The sequence below is a fragment of the Rutilus rutilus genome (genome assembly GCF_951802725.1).
Source record: "Rutilus rutilus genome assembly, chromosome: 22".
NCBI classification, from domain to species: domain Eukaryota; kingdom Metazoa; phylum Chordata; class Actinopteri; order Cypriniformes; family Leuciscidae; genus Rutilus; species Rutilus rutilus.
In genome coordinates, this window is record NC_140227.1 from 30078513 (window position 1) to 30096420 (window position 17908).

General features: G+C 35.9%; 2 protein-coding genes across 3 annotated transcripts; one reads left to right on the forward strand and one right to left on the reverse strand.

The window, feature by feature from the left end:
• The first annotated feature begins 1825 nt into the window (after window positions 1–1825).
• On the forward strand, window positions 1826–10901 carry aldh4a1 (aldehyde dehydrogenase 4 family, member A1). Of its 2 annotated transcripts, XM_084395087.1 has the most exons (16): window positions 1826–1863; window positions 1981–2028; window positions 3229–3322; window positions 3419–3511; window positions 3978–4025; window positions 4150–4305; window positions 5303–5452; window positions 5545–5619; window positions 6025–6212; window positions 6960–7033; window positions 7129–7325; window positions 8053–8100; window positions 8186–8338; window positions 8870–8991; window positions 9202–9320; window positions 10159–10901. In XM_084395087.1, the coding sequence occupies exons 2-16, from the start codon at window positions 1988–1990 to the stop codon at window positions 10269–10271; spliced, it is 1671 nt and encodes a 556-aa protein (XP_084251213.1). In that variant the 5' UTR covers window positions 1826–1863; window positions 1981–1987; the 3' UTR covers window positions 10272–10901. The 2 variants fall into 2 exon arrangements, with proteins under 2 accessions (XP_084251213.1, XP_084251212.1); XM_084395086.1 differs by lacking the exon at window positions 1826–1863 and having other exon boundaries at window positions 1866–2028.
• Window positions 10902–12277: 1376 nt separating this feature from the next.
• her2 (hairy-related 2) lies at window positions 12278–13230 on the reverse strand. The gene is made up of 2 exons (XM_084396072.1): window positions 13140–13230; window positions 12278–13027 (listed from the first exon to the last, which is right to left on the reverse strand). The coding sequence occupies exons 1-2, from the start codon at window positions 13188–13190 to the stop codon at window positions 12626–12628; spliced, it is 453 nt and encodes a 150-aa protein (XP_084252198.1). The 5' UTR covers window positions 13191–13230; the 3' UTR covers window positions 12278–12625.
• Between the last annotated feature and the right edge of the window lie 4678 nt (window positions 13231–17908).

The following is a 17908-nucleotide window of genomic DNA, read 5'->3' on the forward strand; positions in this document are numbered from 1 at the left end:
TTACATACCTTTGACCGTATGAGGTCTTTTCTGAAGACGGGTTTTGTCCGCCAAGCTGCAGATACAGTGACGTTGCACAATTACTAAAATGGAATTTCTAATAGAGCATAAAACACCAGTTCATTAGACCCATATCAGCAAGTGATCATCGTACCAGCATCAGCGAGCTTCACAGAAAGCCTATACAACAGATTTACAGTTTCTGTAAGTTAGTGGCTTTCGCAACATCTGTGGCCGGCGTCCTTCTCATAGCACTGTTTGTTTTTATTACAATCACTTTGACATCTGAAATGATCAGTACACGTACATTAGAACATTTCTATGTTGTCTTTGTCATTGGTTTATGCTGCAGATGAGTTTTCCTGGTGTGTGAGCAACTGGTGTATGTTTCAAAATAATGAATGTAATTGGTGCTGGGTCAAAAAATAAACATTATTGATTCATTTGCTTTGTTGGGGTCCTTTTGTTCATAATGATTAAGTTTAACAAAACATTATTTGTTTAGCATTTATATTGATACATATATACATACATATACACACATATTTATGTATATATTTAGATATAAATTAGTGCTGGGCAATGATTAATCGCATCCAAAATAAACATTATATGTGTGTGTACTGTGTATAATTATTTTGTATATATAAATACACACACATGCATGTATATATTTAAGAAATATTTGTTATTTATATACAGTATAAAATATTTATATGTAGCCTATATATAATATAAATTATGTATAATTATATATATATATATATATATATATATATATATACAGTATATACATGCAAATATTTCTTAAATATATACATGCATATGTGTGTATTTATATACACAAATAATTATACACAGTACACACACACATATATCATGTATATATATATATATATATATAAATTAGTGCTGGGCAATGATTAATCACGATTATATATACATATACATATATATATTTTATAAATGTACAGATATGTTATTTACAATTTTGAGATGTTATGTACAAATGGACAGTTATGATAGTCAGTGTATAGTTATTCGAGTTTTAACTGTTCAGAACTTCAGACTGAATAGGGGAAGGTATGGACATTTAAAAAAGCCTCAAACCACATGAATATTATGCTTTTTCTGACTCTACAACATCTTCTCAATGGAAACACACTTGTCTCTTACCTGGGAAGCCTAGAGGCCATGGTGAAATGTAGATGCTAACGGTGTCAAAAACGTAATTACAAAACGGATAGTTCACATCCTTGTTTCTGGTTAGTTGAGCCACGTTCGAAGCCGTTGTAAATTTGTTAATTTGAAGTGCAGCGGTAATATATAAATATTATTACAGAAAAAAAAAAAATTCACACACACATTTTCTCCCCCTCCACAAACGTAAACATTATTTAACGACTGTGTGTGAAGTATTAACACTTTAGACATTTAGTGCTGTACTGATTGAACTTCTAATTTTGACTACGGGGAAAAATATATATTGGCAAATGGGCATAACATTTTAATATTTTATTAATAGAAACACTGTATGAAAAACGACTCTTATGTTTCACTGGGAGCAGAACGTCTCGAAAGCTGATTGGCCAGTGAGAGACTCGCCCTCTTGCCTGTCCCATTTATGAATAACAGGGGCGCCGCTTAACTTGAATTTATTATATATATATATTTATAATGAGCCGGTAAACGTACCTTTACAATTTTGAATAAAACTGTTAATCACTACTATCTATTTTTATTAGAAAATGTTGTTATGAAATGTAACGGCTCAACAAATTTCGCCTGTCATGAAATCCCCCCCTATCCCGGAAGTGATAGTTGTCCTCCATTCATGTGATTTCGTCTGTGATCTTGGAGAGTGTAAGTATTCTAATACTACTTTAGCGCGATAGTTCCTCAGCAGGAGGATACACATAGTTTTTTGTTTTTTAGTTGTAATACATATATATAAAATCTCTCCTTCCCCTGTACATCCAGATTAAACATGTTACGAGTGAGATCTGTCATCTGTCAGTCTTGGAAGGGGTATGTATGCGATTGCACATGGACTTACACATGACTTTCACTCTGAGAGTCTTCTGATGCCTATTTGACATGTGTCACCTTGTGCATTGAAAAATAATAATCGTGTGCTTGTGCATTATCATGTGATGTGTTTAAGCTTGGAAGTTTGCATTTTACGTGCTATTAGGCAGGCAGACTGTGTTATGTAATGGCTCAAGAAACCTGTCCTCCCGCTGTTAGGTTGCTGAGATCTGTTTGCACAAGTGCCTCTCATTGTTTTCACTGTAAATTAGATCAAGCTATTCATAAGCATAATACACATACTGAAAGACTGTATAAAGGAAACATTGCAACATTGAACCATTTCTTTACTATCACTTTTAATAATTTAACGTCCTTGCTGAATAAAAGTATTAATTTCTTCTTCTTTTTTAAAAGAAAGAAAGAAAATGACTGACCCCAAACTTTTGAACTGTAGTGTATATTGTTACAAAAGATTTCTATTTAAAATAAATGCTGTTTTTTTTTTTTTTTTATTCAATAAAGAATAAAGAAATGTAATCAAAGAAATATTCACAGGTTATAAAAAAATATTAAGCAGCACAACTATTATAGAATTAGAATAGAATTAGATTAGAGTGATTTCTGAAGGATCAGGTGACACTGAAGACTGGAGTTATGATGCTGAAAATTCAGCTTTGCATCACAGAAATCAATTGTATTTTAGATAATATAAAAATAGAAAACCATTATTTTAAATTGAAATAATATTTCACAATATTACTCTATTTTTGATCAAATAAATGCAGCCTTGATGAGCAGAAGAGACGTCTTTCAAAAACATTAAAAATAGTAATGTTTCCAAACTTTGACTGGAACTATGCTTATAAATTAGTAATGCATTCATATTTTTTGGTTTATATCAACAAGGGTTTTAATACGTTTTTAACATAGTGATATTATTTAAAATAATATTGATTATTTTAATAAATAAGCAGCTGTCTTTCAGCTGGATGCATTAAAAACTAAAGTGACCCAATTGTCTCCTGTTATGGATTTACAACAAGTTATTCTTGAAGCCATTCTGTCTAGATGACTTTATATAAGTTACTGATTGAGAGGCTTGTGTTTTTTGCGTGACTAAACGAGACTAAAGAAGAAGTCCACAGATTCATTGAGAAGTGTTGAAGACTCAGTAACAGCAAGCTTGTTTCTCTGCAGGTTCAAGACCTTCTCGTGTGCAGCTGTGGAGGTGAAGAATGAGCCCGTGCTCGGGTTTAAAGAGGGCAGTAAAGAGAGATCAGACCTGGAGAAGGTGAAACACACACACACACACACACACTGACTCGGATGTCCTGATACACTGAAGCTGCGTACCTGATTGACCGTCTCTGTTTTACTTTGATCATAGGCGTTACAAAACCTGAAGGGAAAGACAGAAGAGATTCCATGTGTGATTGGAAATGAAGAAGTGTGGACCAAAGATATCAGATTCCAGCTGTCTGTGAGTTAATCATTTCTCTGGTTTCTGTATGAACATGTGATCTGTTGCTCTTTTACAGTGAAATAGTCGTCGATACCTCTGGAGTTCATCACAGCATGAAATATTATGTTTACTATTAATATTGTGCCATGCACAACATACATTTAAATGAATATTTAAGGTCCAATTATTATTATTATTATTATTATATTTTTCGGTTGCACTTGAAATAAAATAATTTCAATTTAAGTCAATATTTAAAATCCATTTATTATTATTGTGTTGTGTTATTATTATATTTATTTCTATGTTGTACTTTAAATAAACATCTCGGCCAGTTTTTACAATGGCTTTTCTCACAATTTATATAATTATGTTACATTGATGTATATAGATATTGAGTTATTGTTCTAATAAATCATGTTCAGTGTGATATTAGTTTAGTTAGTGATATTATGTTAATTAGTTGTTGTTTTTTTCTTCATAGCCCTTCAACCACTCTCACAAAGTCTCCAAGTTCTGCTACGCTGATAAGGTACAGTATGTTTTTAGTGTAAATTATAACATCAATATATGAGATTTTATTGAACACCTCACTTGAACTCATCATTTCAAAGGTTTTATTTCGCATCATCATTTGGTCTGGTTTGTGTCTTTAGGAGCTGATCAATAAAGCCATTGAGGCCTCAGTAGCTGCTCGGAGGAAATGGGATCTTAAACCGGTTGCAGATCGAGCCCAGGTCTTCTTCAAAGCTGCTGACATCATCAGTGGACCCGAGAGAGCAGACGTTCTGGCCAAGACCATGATCGGACAGGTGCGTGTTCACAAACATGAAGCAACCTCTCGATCTGAGACCTTTGCACATTTGGAGGCTGTTGTCTGATGTTAACTGGTCTGTTACACATGGGATTAAAAATTTCCTGATAATTTACTCAACCCCGATGTCATCCAAGATATCCATGTCTTTCTTTCTTCAGTCGAAAAGAAATTTAGGTTTTTGAGGAAAACATTCCAGGATTTTTCTCCATATAATGGACTTCAATGGCAACCAACGGTTTGAAGGTTCAAATGTCCGTCTCGATGCAGCTTCAAAGTCTCGACACGATCCCAGTCGAGAAATAAGGGTCTTATCTAGCGAAACGATCGGTCATTTTCAAAAAACAAAAAAAATTATATACACAAATGCCTGTCGTGTACAGCATCTCTGAGATGTGCTACCATTACGTCATCTCGTTGCAAAGGTCACGTCATCTGTCTGTGTACTCCGGTTCAAAAAGGTTAGGGAAGGGCGAAAAACTCCATCTCATTTTCTCCAATGTCAAAATCGTCCGACATTTTTGTTTTAATTTATTATTATATTATTATTTTTTATTGACCTTTCCAACGTGATGACGTTATGCGTGGCGCATCTCAGAGATGGTACAAGACGGGCATTTATGGTTAAAAAGTATATACATTTTTTTTTTTTTTATAGAAAATGACCGATCGTTTCGCTAGATAAGACCCTTATTTCTCGACTGGGATCGTGTCGAGACTTTGAAGCTGCATTGAGACGGACATTTGAACCTTCAAACCGTCGGTTGCCATTGAAGTCCATTATATGGAGAAAAATCCTGGAATGTTTTCCTCAAAAACCTTAATTTCTTTTTGACTGAAGAAAGAAAGACATGGACTTCTTGGAAATTATCAGGAAATTTTTATTTGAAAGTGAACAAATCCTTTAACTAGTCTGTTACACATGGGATTATGTTTGCTGGCTTCCCATTAATCTTAGAGAATCCATTCCTGATGTCCTCTGCTCCATGTCTCAGGGTAAGACTGTGATCCAGGCTGAGATCGACGCGGCTGCAGAACTCATCGACTTCTTCAGGTTCAATGCCAAACATGCGATGGAGCTGGAACACCAGCAGCCGTTGGACAGCGATGGAAGCACCAACACAATGCTGTACCGCGGACTGGAGGTGAGCTCCCTACTCAAGAATCAGATAATTGCGTAACGGATTTATTTGCGCAAGCCATGATTGGGTATTGACTTGGATTTGACTTGTTTCAGGGATTTGTAGCTGCTGTTGCACCATTCAACTTCACAGCGATTGGTGGAAACCTTGCCGGCACCCCTGCCATCATGGTTAGACGTTGTCACTATTATTTATATAGGGCTGTATACAATACAGATTGTTTCACAGAGATAACAGGAAAATAATAGTGTTAATGTTGCAAAATTCTTTGATTATGAAACAAATTCGATTTCAGCTGTAAAGCAGCTCTAAAAAGACAATAGTATATTCAGCTCAGTTTTGTTTCAGTTCATTAACAGAGAAAATCTCATCAATTATGAGACAAGATCAATTCTGCTATAAGCATCTCTGCAGAAGACATTACTGTCATTATCCAGTTTTGTTCTCATCTGATGGTGTCAGTGCAGTCGAATTGATAATAATACTGAAAATGAATCAATTTGCAGTGACATGCACTGACACTTGAGCGTTTTGGTTCATTTCTAACACTGACTTCGTCACAAATATGCGTTCAGGGTAACGTGGTGTTGTGGAAACCCAGTGACACGGCCATGTCCGCCAGCTACGCCGTCTATAAGATCCTGAGAGAGTCTGGATTGCCACCCAATATCATCCAGTTTGTCCCGGCTGACGGTCCGGTGTTTGGAGACGCCATCACGTCCTCTGAGCATCTGGCTGGCATTAACTTCACTGGCAGTGTCCCGTACGTCTCCTTCTATCCTGGTTGACTCGGTCATACTGTATGCAATGTGATTGCGTTACTCTTATCTTTAGTGTAACATTCTGTCCGGGTTAAATTTTGTCAGACTGCAGGTGTTGCAGTGCAGAGGGAAGGTTTAAACCCCTGGGGTGTTTTTTGCATGGTTGAAATCTAAAATCTGTAGGATTTTAACTTTAAAACTGTTCAAAAGTTTGCGTTTTTGTAAGATTTTAATGTTTTTCTGCTCAACAAAGCTGCATTTATTTGATCAAAAATACAGTAAAAACTGTAATATTGTGAAATATTATTTTAATTTAAAATAACTGTTTTCAATTTGAATATATTTTAAAATGTAATTTATTCCTGTGATCAAAGCTGAATTTAAGCTGAGTCTTCAGTGTCACATGATCCTTCAGAAATCATTCTAATATGATGATTTGATGCTCAAGGAGCATTTCTTATTATTATCAATGTTGATATATATTTTGCAGGATTCTTTGATGAATAGAAAGTTTAAAAAACAGCATTTATTTAAAAGAAAAATATTTTGCAACAATGTCTTTACTGTCATTTTTGATCAATTTAATGCATCCTTGCAGAATAACATTAATTTATTTACTTTTGAACAGTTGTGTAATGAACCTGATGACACAAATAGGACTTGCTATAGAAAACCCTTTAAGATGTATATGATTTTCCAGATGTTAAACATGTCCTGATTTCTATATCGCTTTCCTGTATCATCTCCAGAACCTTTAAACGCTTGTGGAAGCAGGTCGCCCAGAATCTGGATATCTACAGGAATTTCCCTCGTGTCGCTGGAGGTTTGTGTTTTCCGTTGCATTGAGAATTCAATTTGAATGATGTGTAAGATTTAAAATTCTAAAATCGGAATATTTTTTAATTTCCTGTGTTTTAGAATGCGGTGGCAAGAACTTCCACTTTGTGCACAAGTCCGCAGACGTTGACAGTGTGGTGACCGGCACCATCCGCTCAGCGTTTGAGTACGGAGGACAGAAGTGTTCGGCTTGCTCCAGGATGTACGTGCCAGACTCACTGTGGCCTCAGATCAAACAGGGACTCCTGGATGTGCACAAAATGATCAAATTGGGTGACGTAAGTAGAAGAGTTTGAGTTTGTTTATTACTGGTTGTATGTTTTAAAGGGGTGGTTGATCATGATTTGACTTTTCTAACTTTAGTTAGTGTGTAATGTTGCTGTTTGAGCATAAACAACATCTGCAAAGTTACAATGCTCAAAGTTTAAAGCAAAGGGAGATATTTGCTTTTAAAGAAATCACTTTTTAAGGACTACAACAATCGGCTGGTAGAGACTACAAAACACTCCTCCCGGGTTAGTGACATCACCAACCCTAAAATTTACATAAACCCCGCCCCCTGAACGCGATTTATAGATTATCAAGACAGAATATGCTAATCAGTGACTAGAAGATTATACATAAGCTACATAAATTCATCAACTAACCATTCAGAAATGTCCTGTTGCTTCTTGAGAAATGTCCACTTCTTCTTGAGTCTGTCTATCATTGTCTGACTCCGGTTTGAACATAAAAGGCTAAAAGCTTTTGAAATGGTTAGTGCATGTCTGTGTGAGTGCATGCCGTTGAAGCTCCGCCCTCTATGCCGGGAGCTGTAGCTCATTTGCATTTAAATAAACAGACACAAAATGGTGCGATTTTTGCTCACCCTCAAAAAGTGACAACTTTAACATGCTATATAAAAATATCTGTGGGGTATTTTGAGCTAAATAGTGCATTATACCACCTCTCTAATGACTGCTCACAAGTGTTCATGTGACATTTTTCTGTTGTTTCACTTCACAGCCAGTCGAAGATTTCGGCACTTTCTTCTCAGCAGTTATCGATGACAAGGTACAAACCAGCTTCCTGTTTATTCATTAACAAAGCATGACGTTTTCTTCTCAAAGTGTTAAACACAATGTATTTTATTTCCAAGTCCTTCTCCAGGAACAAGAAATATCTGGAACATGCCAGATCCTCTCCACATCTGAAGATCATCGCTGGAGGAAACTGTGATGATAAAAAAGGATATTTCGTGGAACCCACAATTATTGAAACCACCGACGCACAGGAGAAAATCATGAATGAGGTATACAAATGTAGCATTTTCAGGCAATTTAAGGCAGAGTGGCTCAGACCTTTGTTTGGTTTTTGACCAGGATTGCACTCACACACACACACACACACACACACACACACAGGCTCAGGACGGTGAATGGGTGGACTTTGGTTTGTTTAGATAAAACGATCTCTTCCATTTAACCTCATTTAACGCTTCTCTTCACAAATGGATGGTCTCAGCTGATCCAGTTACCACACACAGTCACCCGGATCTAGATATTGAGAGCATTATGTCACCTATTTGCTTTAATTGACATCTTTGAGGAGCTGCAACAATGGAGAATATGGAAAAAAATAATTAAACATTCAAGCATGCAAACCTATTCTGGTAGAGCCCAAAAACTAAATCAAGACTTTGAAAATGGACATAATAGGTCGTCTTTAATTTACTTGATGGAAAACTAGTAATGTTTTTAAAATGTTTGAAAAGTGAAATATAAGAGCAAGTCAAAAACTGTGAATATAAAACATCTCATATATGAATTCTTTGCTTTTTCAGGAGATCTTTGGGCCCATCCTCACAGTTTACGTTTACCCTGAATCTGACTACAAGAAGGTCCTGCACTTAATAGACAACACTTCTCCGTACGCCCTGACAGGAGCCGTCTTTGCCCAAGACAAGTGAGTGCTGCACCATGTCATTAGATTAAGTTAGTATGCAAATTAAATTCATTAAGCAACCCAGATCAGCACATTCCCAAACCCAGATCAGCACATTCCCAAACCCAGATCAGCATATTCCCAGCTTTTCAACAAAAATGTCCAGACACTCATATCTCTGAACTAGACTGGTATCTTTAATCTAATCTTTAATCTAATTGCTTGTTTTAGGGCTGTTATTGATGAGGCAGGAAAGGTCTTGAGAAACGCTGCTGGAAACTATTACATCAATGACAAATCTACAGGATCCATTGTGGCCCAGCAGCCATTTGGTGGCGCCAGAGCATCAGGTAAAACCAAATATCATTCAGATTCAATCAAGTTTATCTCTAGAGACTGAATCATTGGCATAATTTAAAGTCAAAATAATTGAGTTCTCCATCAAAAACCTAAAATCCATAGGACCAGGCAATAAGCATCAAAACCACACTCTTTAAAAACTATAGCCCATGTTGGCATTAGACTATTGTGATTAAAATCCCTTACTGCCCTTATCTGTGCAAATGTATATGCAGAATTTCAACTTTAGTCTCATAACTACAGGAGCTTAAAAAAAAAAAAGGTAATTGTGACTTTTTATCTCAAAATTCTGACTCTTTTTCTCACAATTGCAAATTTACAACTCTCAATTATAAAGAGTTATAAAGTCAGAATTGCGAGGTGTAAACTCGCAGTTGGAATTTTTATTTATTTTTTTCAGAATTGTAAGATAATAAGTAGCAATTACCTTTATTATTTTTTATTCTGTGGCGGAAACAAGCTTCCTTAAGAAACTTTTTCCTAAGAATTGGGAGATATAAACTCGCAATTCTGACCTTTGCGAGATATAAACTCAGAGTTGCAAGAAAAAAAAAAGTTAGAATAGTCCCAATTACCTTTTTTATTGTTTATTCTGTGGCTGAAACAAGTTTCCACATAACCACTGATTCCAAGTAAACCCTTTACAAACAACTTTTGCACAGTACATATGATGATACCAGAAAGGAGTTACATCAGTATTGCTTAACTAGTTAATTCAGCTTGAAAAGTAGTTCCAACTCAAATAACAAACAGGTTTTTGCTGAATAATTCAAGCGTTTTAACAAAAATATAAAGTTCCCGTCTCATGCTTTTTGATAATGTTTCCAGGCACGAACGACAAGCCCGGCGGCCCACACTATGTCCTCCGGTGGACGTCCCCACAGGTTGTCAAGCAGACCTACGTGCCACTCACAGAATGGAAATATCCCTACATGGGCTAAGAGATCATGACCGTCCCGCCCTGAACCCTGAATCCCTCCATCAAGACTCGTAAAGCGATCAAACCCGTTCTTAATCGTCCCGTCATGCTGAAAATGCAGTTGAGAGGGCTGTTAGACTGTTAGAACTAAACCAAACGCCCTCTGCTGGTGCACTTCCAACACGCAAACCACGGGAAACCAGCTAGTGTGAATGTACTCAAGAAACTCGCTGCCTCTGGTGTCCGTCTTCAAACATCACTGCATTGCTAATATGAAGAGATACTCAATTCAAACAAACCTGGGAAATGCACTGAAACGTTTTCACTTTAATCTGTCATCATTTCACTGTTTGATTTTCTTTCAAACTTCGCTATATCCAGTGAGTTCTATCATGCAGAAAAAGTTGCACAGACAGTTTCCATGTAATTTGTATTGTTACATTTATACTGATGTGATTGAAATTTTAATTATAAGAATTATTTGTGCCGTTCTAATTTAAATCTGTAGCATTCTAATATCATTTACATGTCAGTGTGAAAGCAAATATGAGGGAATGTTTTCAGTTTCGTGGAAATGACCACGCCATCTAGGTATTAACCTGGTCAATATATCTGAAAACTTACTGTGCCTCAATAAACACTCTGGTGTGGATGATGGATTTATGTGTTATTTTGCATATTATAAACTTTAGAATAAGACTTTCAGGAGACTATGTGCTATATATCCTATTCAGGCTTGCTGCCGACATGTTCAAGCAGTGTTTTATCACTATAGACCGCAGATTTATGACTCTTTCACAACTTACAGAATAAGGCTTGAGTGAAGATATTTACCTCTAACTAATCATACAGAATTTATCATGTGTAGACTTCCAAAGTACGATACCAGACCAAAAATATGATTATTATCAGTTATTTTAGTAATATTTATACACTATTATAGTATTTTGCATATTATAGGTCCTCTTTATAGGACATGGTTCTCAGACACACTTCTTCACACTTTGTGTTTTATGACCTGAAGCAAAAGAACGGCTGAAAACATTGAGAGAGAGAGAGAGAAAGAGGGAATGATTCCTTGTCATCAAGTTACACTTATATAAAAGTTGTTTGCGCCTGTGCTTTTCTTTATTTGTGTTAGAATCAACTATCAAGCAAACCGAGCGTTTTATTTGCGTTGGGTCACCTCTGGTCCCTGGCTCCCACAGTAACACATTCTTATATGACTCCCATCAAAGGAGTGTGACACACTTCAGACCAGCGCTTTATGGAGATATGGCAGTGGAGACACACTTCTTTACTCAATAAAATCAAGAGGACTATATGTGAGGGCCTGAGAACGCAGTCTCTTTCCTCTCTCATGCAGTCAGTTCCTCTTTCAGCACTTTATGACGAGAAAACCCAAGTGTGAATTACTGTGACACTACTAGAGAACGAAGCATGCCGTTCACAGAATCTGAAAAAATGGCGGATTTCTCATTACAGGCATTCATTTGCATTAAGAATGTTTTATTATTTAAGCTTTGTTGAATAATTGTCATATATATATATAGCAAATTGCACACACACATATATATGTGTGTGTGCAATTTGCTCCTCAGGACTTACATTGTCAGTGAACTTTTAAGCATTTCATATTCAATAAATCTACTCGGATACAAACTCAAGTGGAAAATAAGTGCATTTAGTATTTATTAATTTATGTTTTCTATATTATGAAATACACACAAAAAAAAATGCTGGGTTGGTTGGTTGTTTCAACCCATGTTTGGGTCAAATATAGACAAACCCAACCATTGGGTTTAAAGATTTACGGTTGGGTTTTGGCCAGTTTTTGACCCAAACATGGGTTGAAACAACCCAGCATTATTTTTTTGTGTGTATCTGGTAAAAAAAAAAAAAAAAAAAAAAAAAAAAATTATATATATATATATATATATATATATATATATATATCAAGTTGTGGCAAATTAAAAAAATAAGAAAAACCCATAAAAATAAAATGTGTGTAATTTTAGTTTATTTTTTCTATCGAACTCAACATGAGACAATAATACACACTCCATCAATATGACAGATTTAACACCTCTAATGGTTACAAATCTCATTAAAAAGATTATTTCAACAGAAACATACAGAGGTGACAGCCCTCTTTTACAATATGTAAATGAAGTTAATCTCCACGCGGGTGAAGTAAAGCGATAGATACACGTGCTCTCAGATTCAGGCATGGGGTAGACTGGTACATTCTATGCGTCATGGCAGCTGCTGCCTACATCAACATTTTATAAAAACAGTGTTTTACTTAGATAGAGAAAACAGTACATTCTCTATGTTTTCTTCGCTGTGTCTTCATAAGGATGCTATGAATGAAGATCACCAGGGTCTCCAGAGCGCGCGCTCTCCGGTGATCTGACAGCTGTCTTTACGCGCAGGCGCACTGACAGATTTGGGTTGCTGGGTTCCGTCAAAGTGTCCCTTTAAAGGTGGTTTGGTGTTCTGTTGCTGGTTGTGAAGCGACAGGAATCGCGCAGTCTCCTCTATGCACCGGGAGAAGCCGTCCGCGTAGCTCTGCGCATGCGCGTCTGCGTTTGGAGACGCTGTCAGTGGCCATGTGTTGTTCTTCAGGTAAATGACAGCCATTTCCAGGACATCAGCCTTCTCTAGTTTAGAACAGGGCTGGCTGGCTTTTATCTCGGTTTTTAGAAGAACTTTAAGCTGTTCAATGCATCTGTTGATACGATCTCTGCGCATCTTCTCCACCACTGGTTTCCTCAACTGGGGGAAAAAAAAGTTAAAAGTTTGGTTAGACCACTGATTGTAAGTAAACACTCTTGTGAAAAGCATTAATTTGGAATGGAAATGAATTCCTAAAAAGGTAAATACTTACTTTAGTTTTATCCCTGCCAGTCTGAGTCACTTTGCAAACACTTGGAGTCATTCTTTCTGCAGTTTGTGTTCCGTCTGTCTCTTGGTCGTGTGTGTGCGTTTCTTCTGGTAAACAGTCCCGTTATATACGCGCCTCTCCTGCGTGTCTTATGTTTCCCACACTTTTGAGCCAATCAGAGCGTGGCTGAAGGTTCAATAGGAAAACTTTAAATGAGCCTGATCCTTCTTTGCTGCAAACAATAGAGCAAAACAGCTGGAGCGTGTGTGTGTGTGTGTGTGTGTGTGTGTGTGTGTGCGTGTGCACGCGGTAAATGGAAAGCGTGAAATTGCAGAGTGCACGAGCCTTTGACAGCGTGCTTTTGCTGTTCCGGCGGGAAAGTAGATGATCAATGCAGTGAATAGAGATTATGAGAACTTTCAAATGCTTCCCGCTCAAAATCTCCTTCAGAAAAGATCCTGAACAATTATTTGAAATCCTAACAATGAGTAGATCTTTAGCCCTTAATTAACACACACACACACACACACACACATATATATATGGTATATAGCATATGTATGTGTGTGTATGTATATATGTGTATGTATATATGTGTGTGTATATATATATATATATATATATACACACACAATAAAGATATGTATGTAACATCATGTAGCCTATAGCATGCATTAAGATATGCAAAACAACAAAACAGATCGTTTTAATTTTAGGCTATGTGTTGGAATGTCATTTTACATATAAGTATATTAAAGCTGCCTAAACATTTATTGTTTTATTTTTCAGATTTCAAATAATTGTACAGGTTAACAATGACCACATGTTATATATATATACAGTATATATTTGTTTTAGTGTGTTGTATATCATATGTTTTATGCTGTGTTGACAATGTACATATTGTGAGTGCCTTAAAGGGACAGTTCCCCCAAAAATGACAGTTCTGTCATCATTTATTCATCTTCATGTTGTTCCAAACCAGTATGAATTTCTTTCTTCTGTTGAACACAAAAGAAGATATTTTAAAGAATATTGGTAATCAGACAGTTAACGGTTACTTCCATAGTATGGGAAAAAAAGGACAAAATGGCAAAAAAAAAGGACGTCAATGGCAACTTGAAAATGTCCTTTTTTGGATGAACTATCCCTTTAATGTCAGCTATGCATATATTTATATTATTTATTTTATGGCATCACCTTATTTAAGATCAAGAAGTGTTTTGGGACAGTTAAGTGTGCCCCTTTAGGATGAATTATTCTGTTAATCATTGCTCAATATATCCGCAGGAGGGCTGGTCGCCTCATTGAGAGAGCATTACTAATGCGGGGGGGAGTGCGGCACACTTCTATTGGGCCCCATTGAAGAGCTGCTGTGGGAAAGTTGGGACAACACGGGCTCCAGGATTAGACTTTGAAGAGCTCAAAAGCACAGCTGGCTCCTGTGCGCGGGAAAGTGTGGTCAGCGAAGCCCAGCGCTGACAGCCGTTTTGTCCAGCTTTTCACATGCAAGGTTCATGCTCAGTTCACTTGGCTCACTTGTGCAGTTGTAAATTGCTTCGGGTAACTAGAATGTTGTTTTAAACCAATTAGCTGGAGATGCAATCTGTTGACATACTGCACACGGATAGCGATTCATTCATCAATGAACAGGCATGTTATGAATCAGCAGGTTCTTATGTTTTACTTATGTAAGAAAAATTGCAAAATTTTAATTTGGTTCCATTTCCATTTAAATTGCAATGCAAACTTAAGAAATGCACAATATTCTTTATTCTGATCTGTGAACAAGTGCATCTCTTGTTCTCTGTGTCTATCAGGAGGTGCTGTGGTTTAGTTAACCCCAAATTCCGTTCCCACACCACTTCCCATCTCCCGCCAAAAATGACTGGTAAAGCCACAATACATTCCATCCCACTCTGCAAAAGGGTCTTTGAATGTGGGCGCCCCCTTGTCCAGCACTCTTCTCATTCTCACACACACACACACACACACACACACACACACACACACACTCACACACAGTGAGGGAAGCAGATGCTCAGCGCTGTGTGCCCAGTGTGAAGTGTCCCTCTCTTCATGAAAACGGGGACCTGGGAAGCCCCTGACCTCCCCTCGCCGGAGAGGAATTCGGGTCATGATGTGAGAGACATTCCAGCATCACATGCTCTGGCATTCACAGCACAAACGCATGAAAAGATGCAGTTAGAGCGGGAAACTGTGACATTGTCCAATACCTTCTGCCCCATTGAAACCCCTGAAGTCTTGCCAGGGTGTTTGTGGCCATTAAAACAAAACAACAACAACAAAAAAAAGAGGTGAAAAAAAGGAAAAAAATTTTTTTAACCAGAAAACAGTTGTTGAATTGTGAATTCTCCTTTGGCATAGTAAGACACTGTTCAAATTATTTATTTATTTTAAATATAAATGTAAAAAAATTGATAAAATTAAAAAATATATATATATTTAATGATTTGGATATTTTTTATTATTATTAAAAAAAATATATAATAAAAATGTAATGTATATGTAAAATTAAAATAAAAAAATAAATAATTTGAACGGCTTTGAATAAACTGAATGATTGAATCTAAATCTAAATTTTTTTTTTTTTTTTTTGCATTGCAACCTATTGTGCTTGAGAGGTTTACAGTGAATGTCTATTTGGATGTAGAAATAAAATATAATCTATCTATCTATCTATCTATCTATCTATCTATCTATCTATCTATCTATCTATCTATCTATCTATCTATCTATCTATCTATCTATCTATCTATCTATCTATCTATCTTCCTATCTATCTTCCTATCTATCCATCTCGAAAACATCTGTAGTTTTTCAGCATATGAATTGCAACCTGTTGCGTATGAGAGGTTTACAGTGAATGTCCATTTACATGTATAAATATGCTGCGACATGCAGAAACGTGTTGTGCACACACGCTTCCATGTTTGTTTGTGGTCGTGGGATTGTGCGCAGATCAATCTCTCCTCAGGAGCGCGTATACCTGCAGCTTTGAGGTGTGTGTGGGAGAGCGAGAGGCTTTGTGTGTGCGAGCAGAGGACCAGATGGTCTATTGAGAGAGGGAATAATGAGGCACGCTGGATCAGTGGCAGCAGGGTGGGGCGGCTCGCTCAATGGGACTGAAGTGTGGGAAGCAGACACACACCACAGCTCTCACACATTCCTCACTGAGAGACCTGCATCGGCCCTGCAGCTGGACACAACGACTGTTTGTGTGTGACAGAGAGAGGAGTCTTATTATGGCACCAGGGCCTTTATTCCTCTGAATGATGAGAGGGTCTATGGTGGAATGAAGGCTAGTCATTCTTTAAACTATCAGTGTCATCTGTCAGGATGAGTCACTGTAGAGAAATGTGAGTCTAAGAAGCTGAAGAAAACAGAAAGTTTCCCTCCAAAAAAAAACACATCTGGCATATGGTGTCTATTGATATTGTTGATAATTTGAGTGTAGAGAAAATATTTTTGTATTGGTCCAAAATGAGTGAAATAAAATAAAAAGGTAACACTTTATTTTACAGTGTCATGTTACATGAAGTTAGTGATAACTATTAATTATTCATAACTACATGCAACTAAGCCTAAACCAAACCCTAATCCTAAACCTACAAGTGCTTAACTCAGTGCTTAAATGTAACAAATACACCTTAAAATAAAGTGTAACCAATAAAAAGTTCAATTCAAAATATGACATTGAAGATACTATAAATTCAGCAGTACCTCTGTGGTGTGTAAGAGCGATTTATTTTAGTATTATTTACAAAAGTAGAGCAGACATTTAGGATTTTTTTTATAGCATTTTATTTTTATTTTTATTACATTTATCATTGTATTTTATTCATTTAATTAAATTAAAATAATTATTATAAAATTTTATTTATTATTCCTTTGCTTCACAATAATTATAAAAATAAAGATTTTTCCAAACAGCTCTCTTCTCTTATTTCATATTTGTATTAATTTGTATCATTGCAGTTTGCTACTTTATCCATATATGTATATAATTTAGTGCTGTCAAATCGATTTAATCACAATTAATCACATAACATAAAAGTATATGTGTGTGTGTGTGTGTATATATATGTATTTATATATATGTATATACACACACACACACACACACACACACATATAATATATCTATTATATGTATATATACAGTACCAGTCAAAAGTTTGGCAACATTACTATTTTTAATGTTTTTGAAAGAAGTCTCTTATGCTCATCAAGCCTGCAGTTAAAAAAAACAACAACAACAAAAAAACAGTAATATTATGAAATATTATTACAATTTAAAATAATGGTTCTCTTTTTTAATATACTTTAAAATGTAATTTATTTTTGTGATGCAAAGCTGAATTTTCATCAGCAAGTACTCCAGTCTTTGGTGTCTTATGATCCTTCAGAAATCATTCTAATATGATGATTTATGATCAATGTTGGAAACAGTTGTGCTGCTTAATATTTTTTTTTATAACCTGAGATATTTTTTTCAGGATTATTTGATGAATAAAAAGTAAAAAAGAACTGTATTTATTTAGAATAGAAATCTTTTTTTAACAATATACACTACCGTTCAAAAGTTTGGGAAAAATAACTTTTTTTTTTTAAAGAAATTAGTACTTTAATTCAACAAGGATGCGTTAAATTGATAAAAGGTGATGGTAACGATTTATATTGTTAGAAATGTTTTTATTTTGAATAAATGCTGTTTTTATGAATAAATGCTGTTAACGTTTTACTCATCA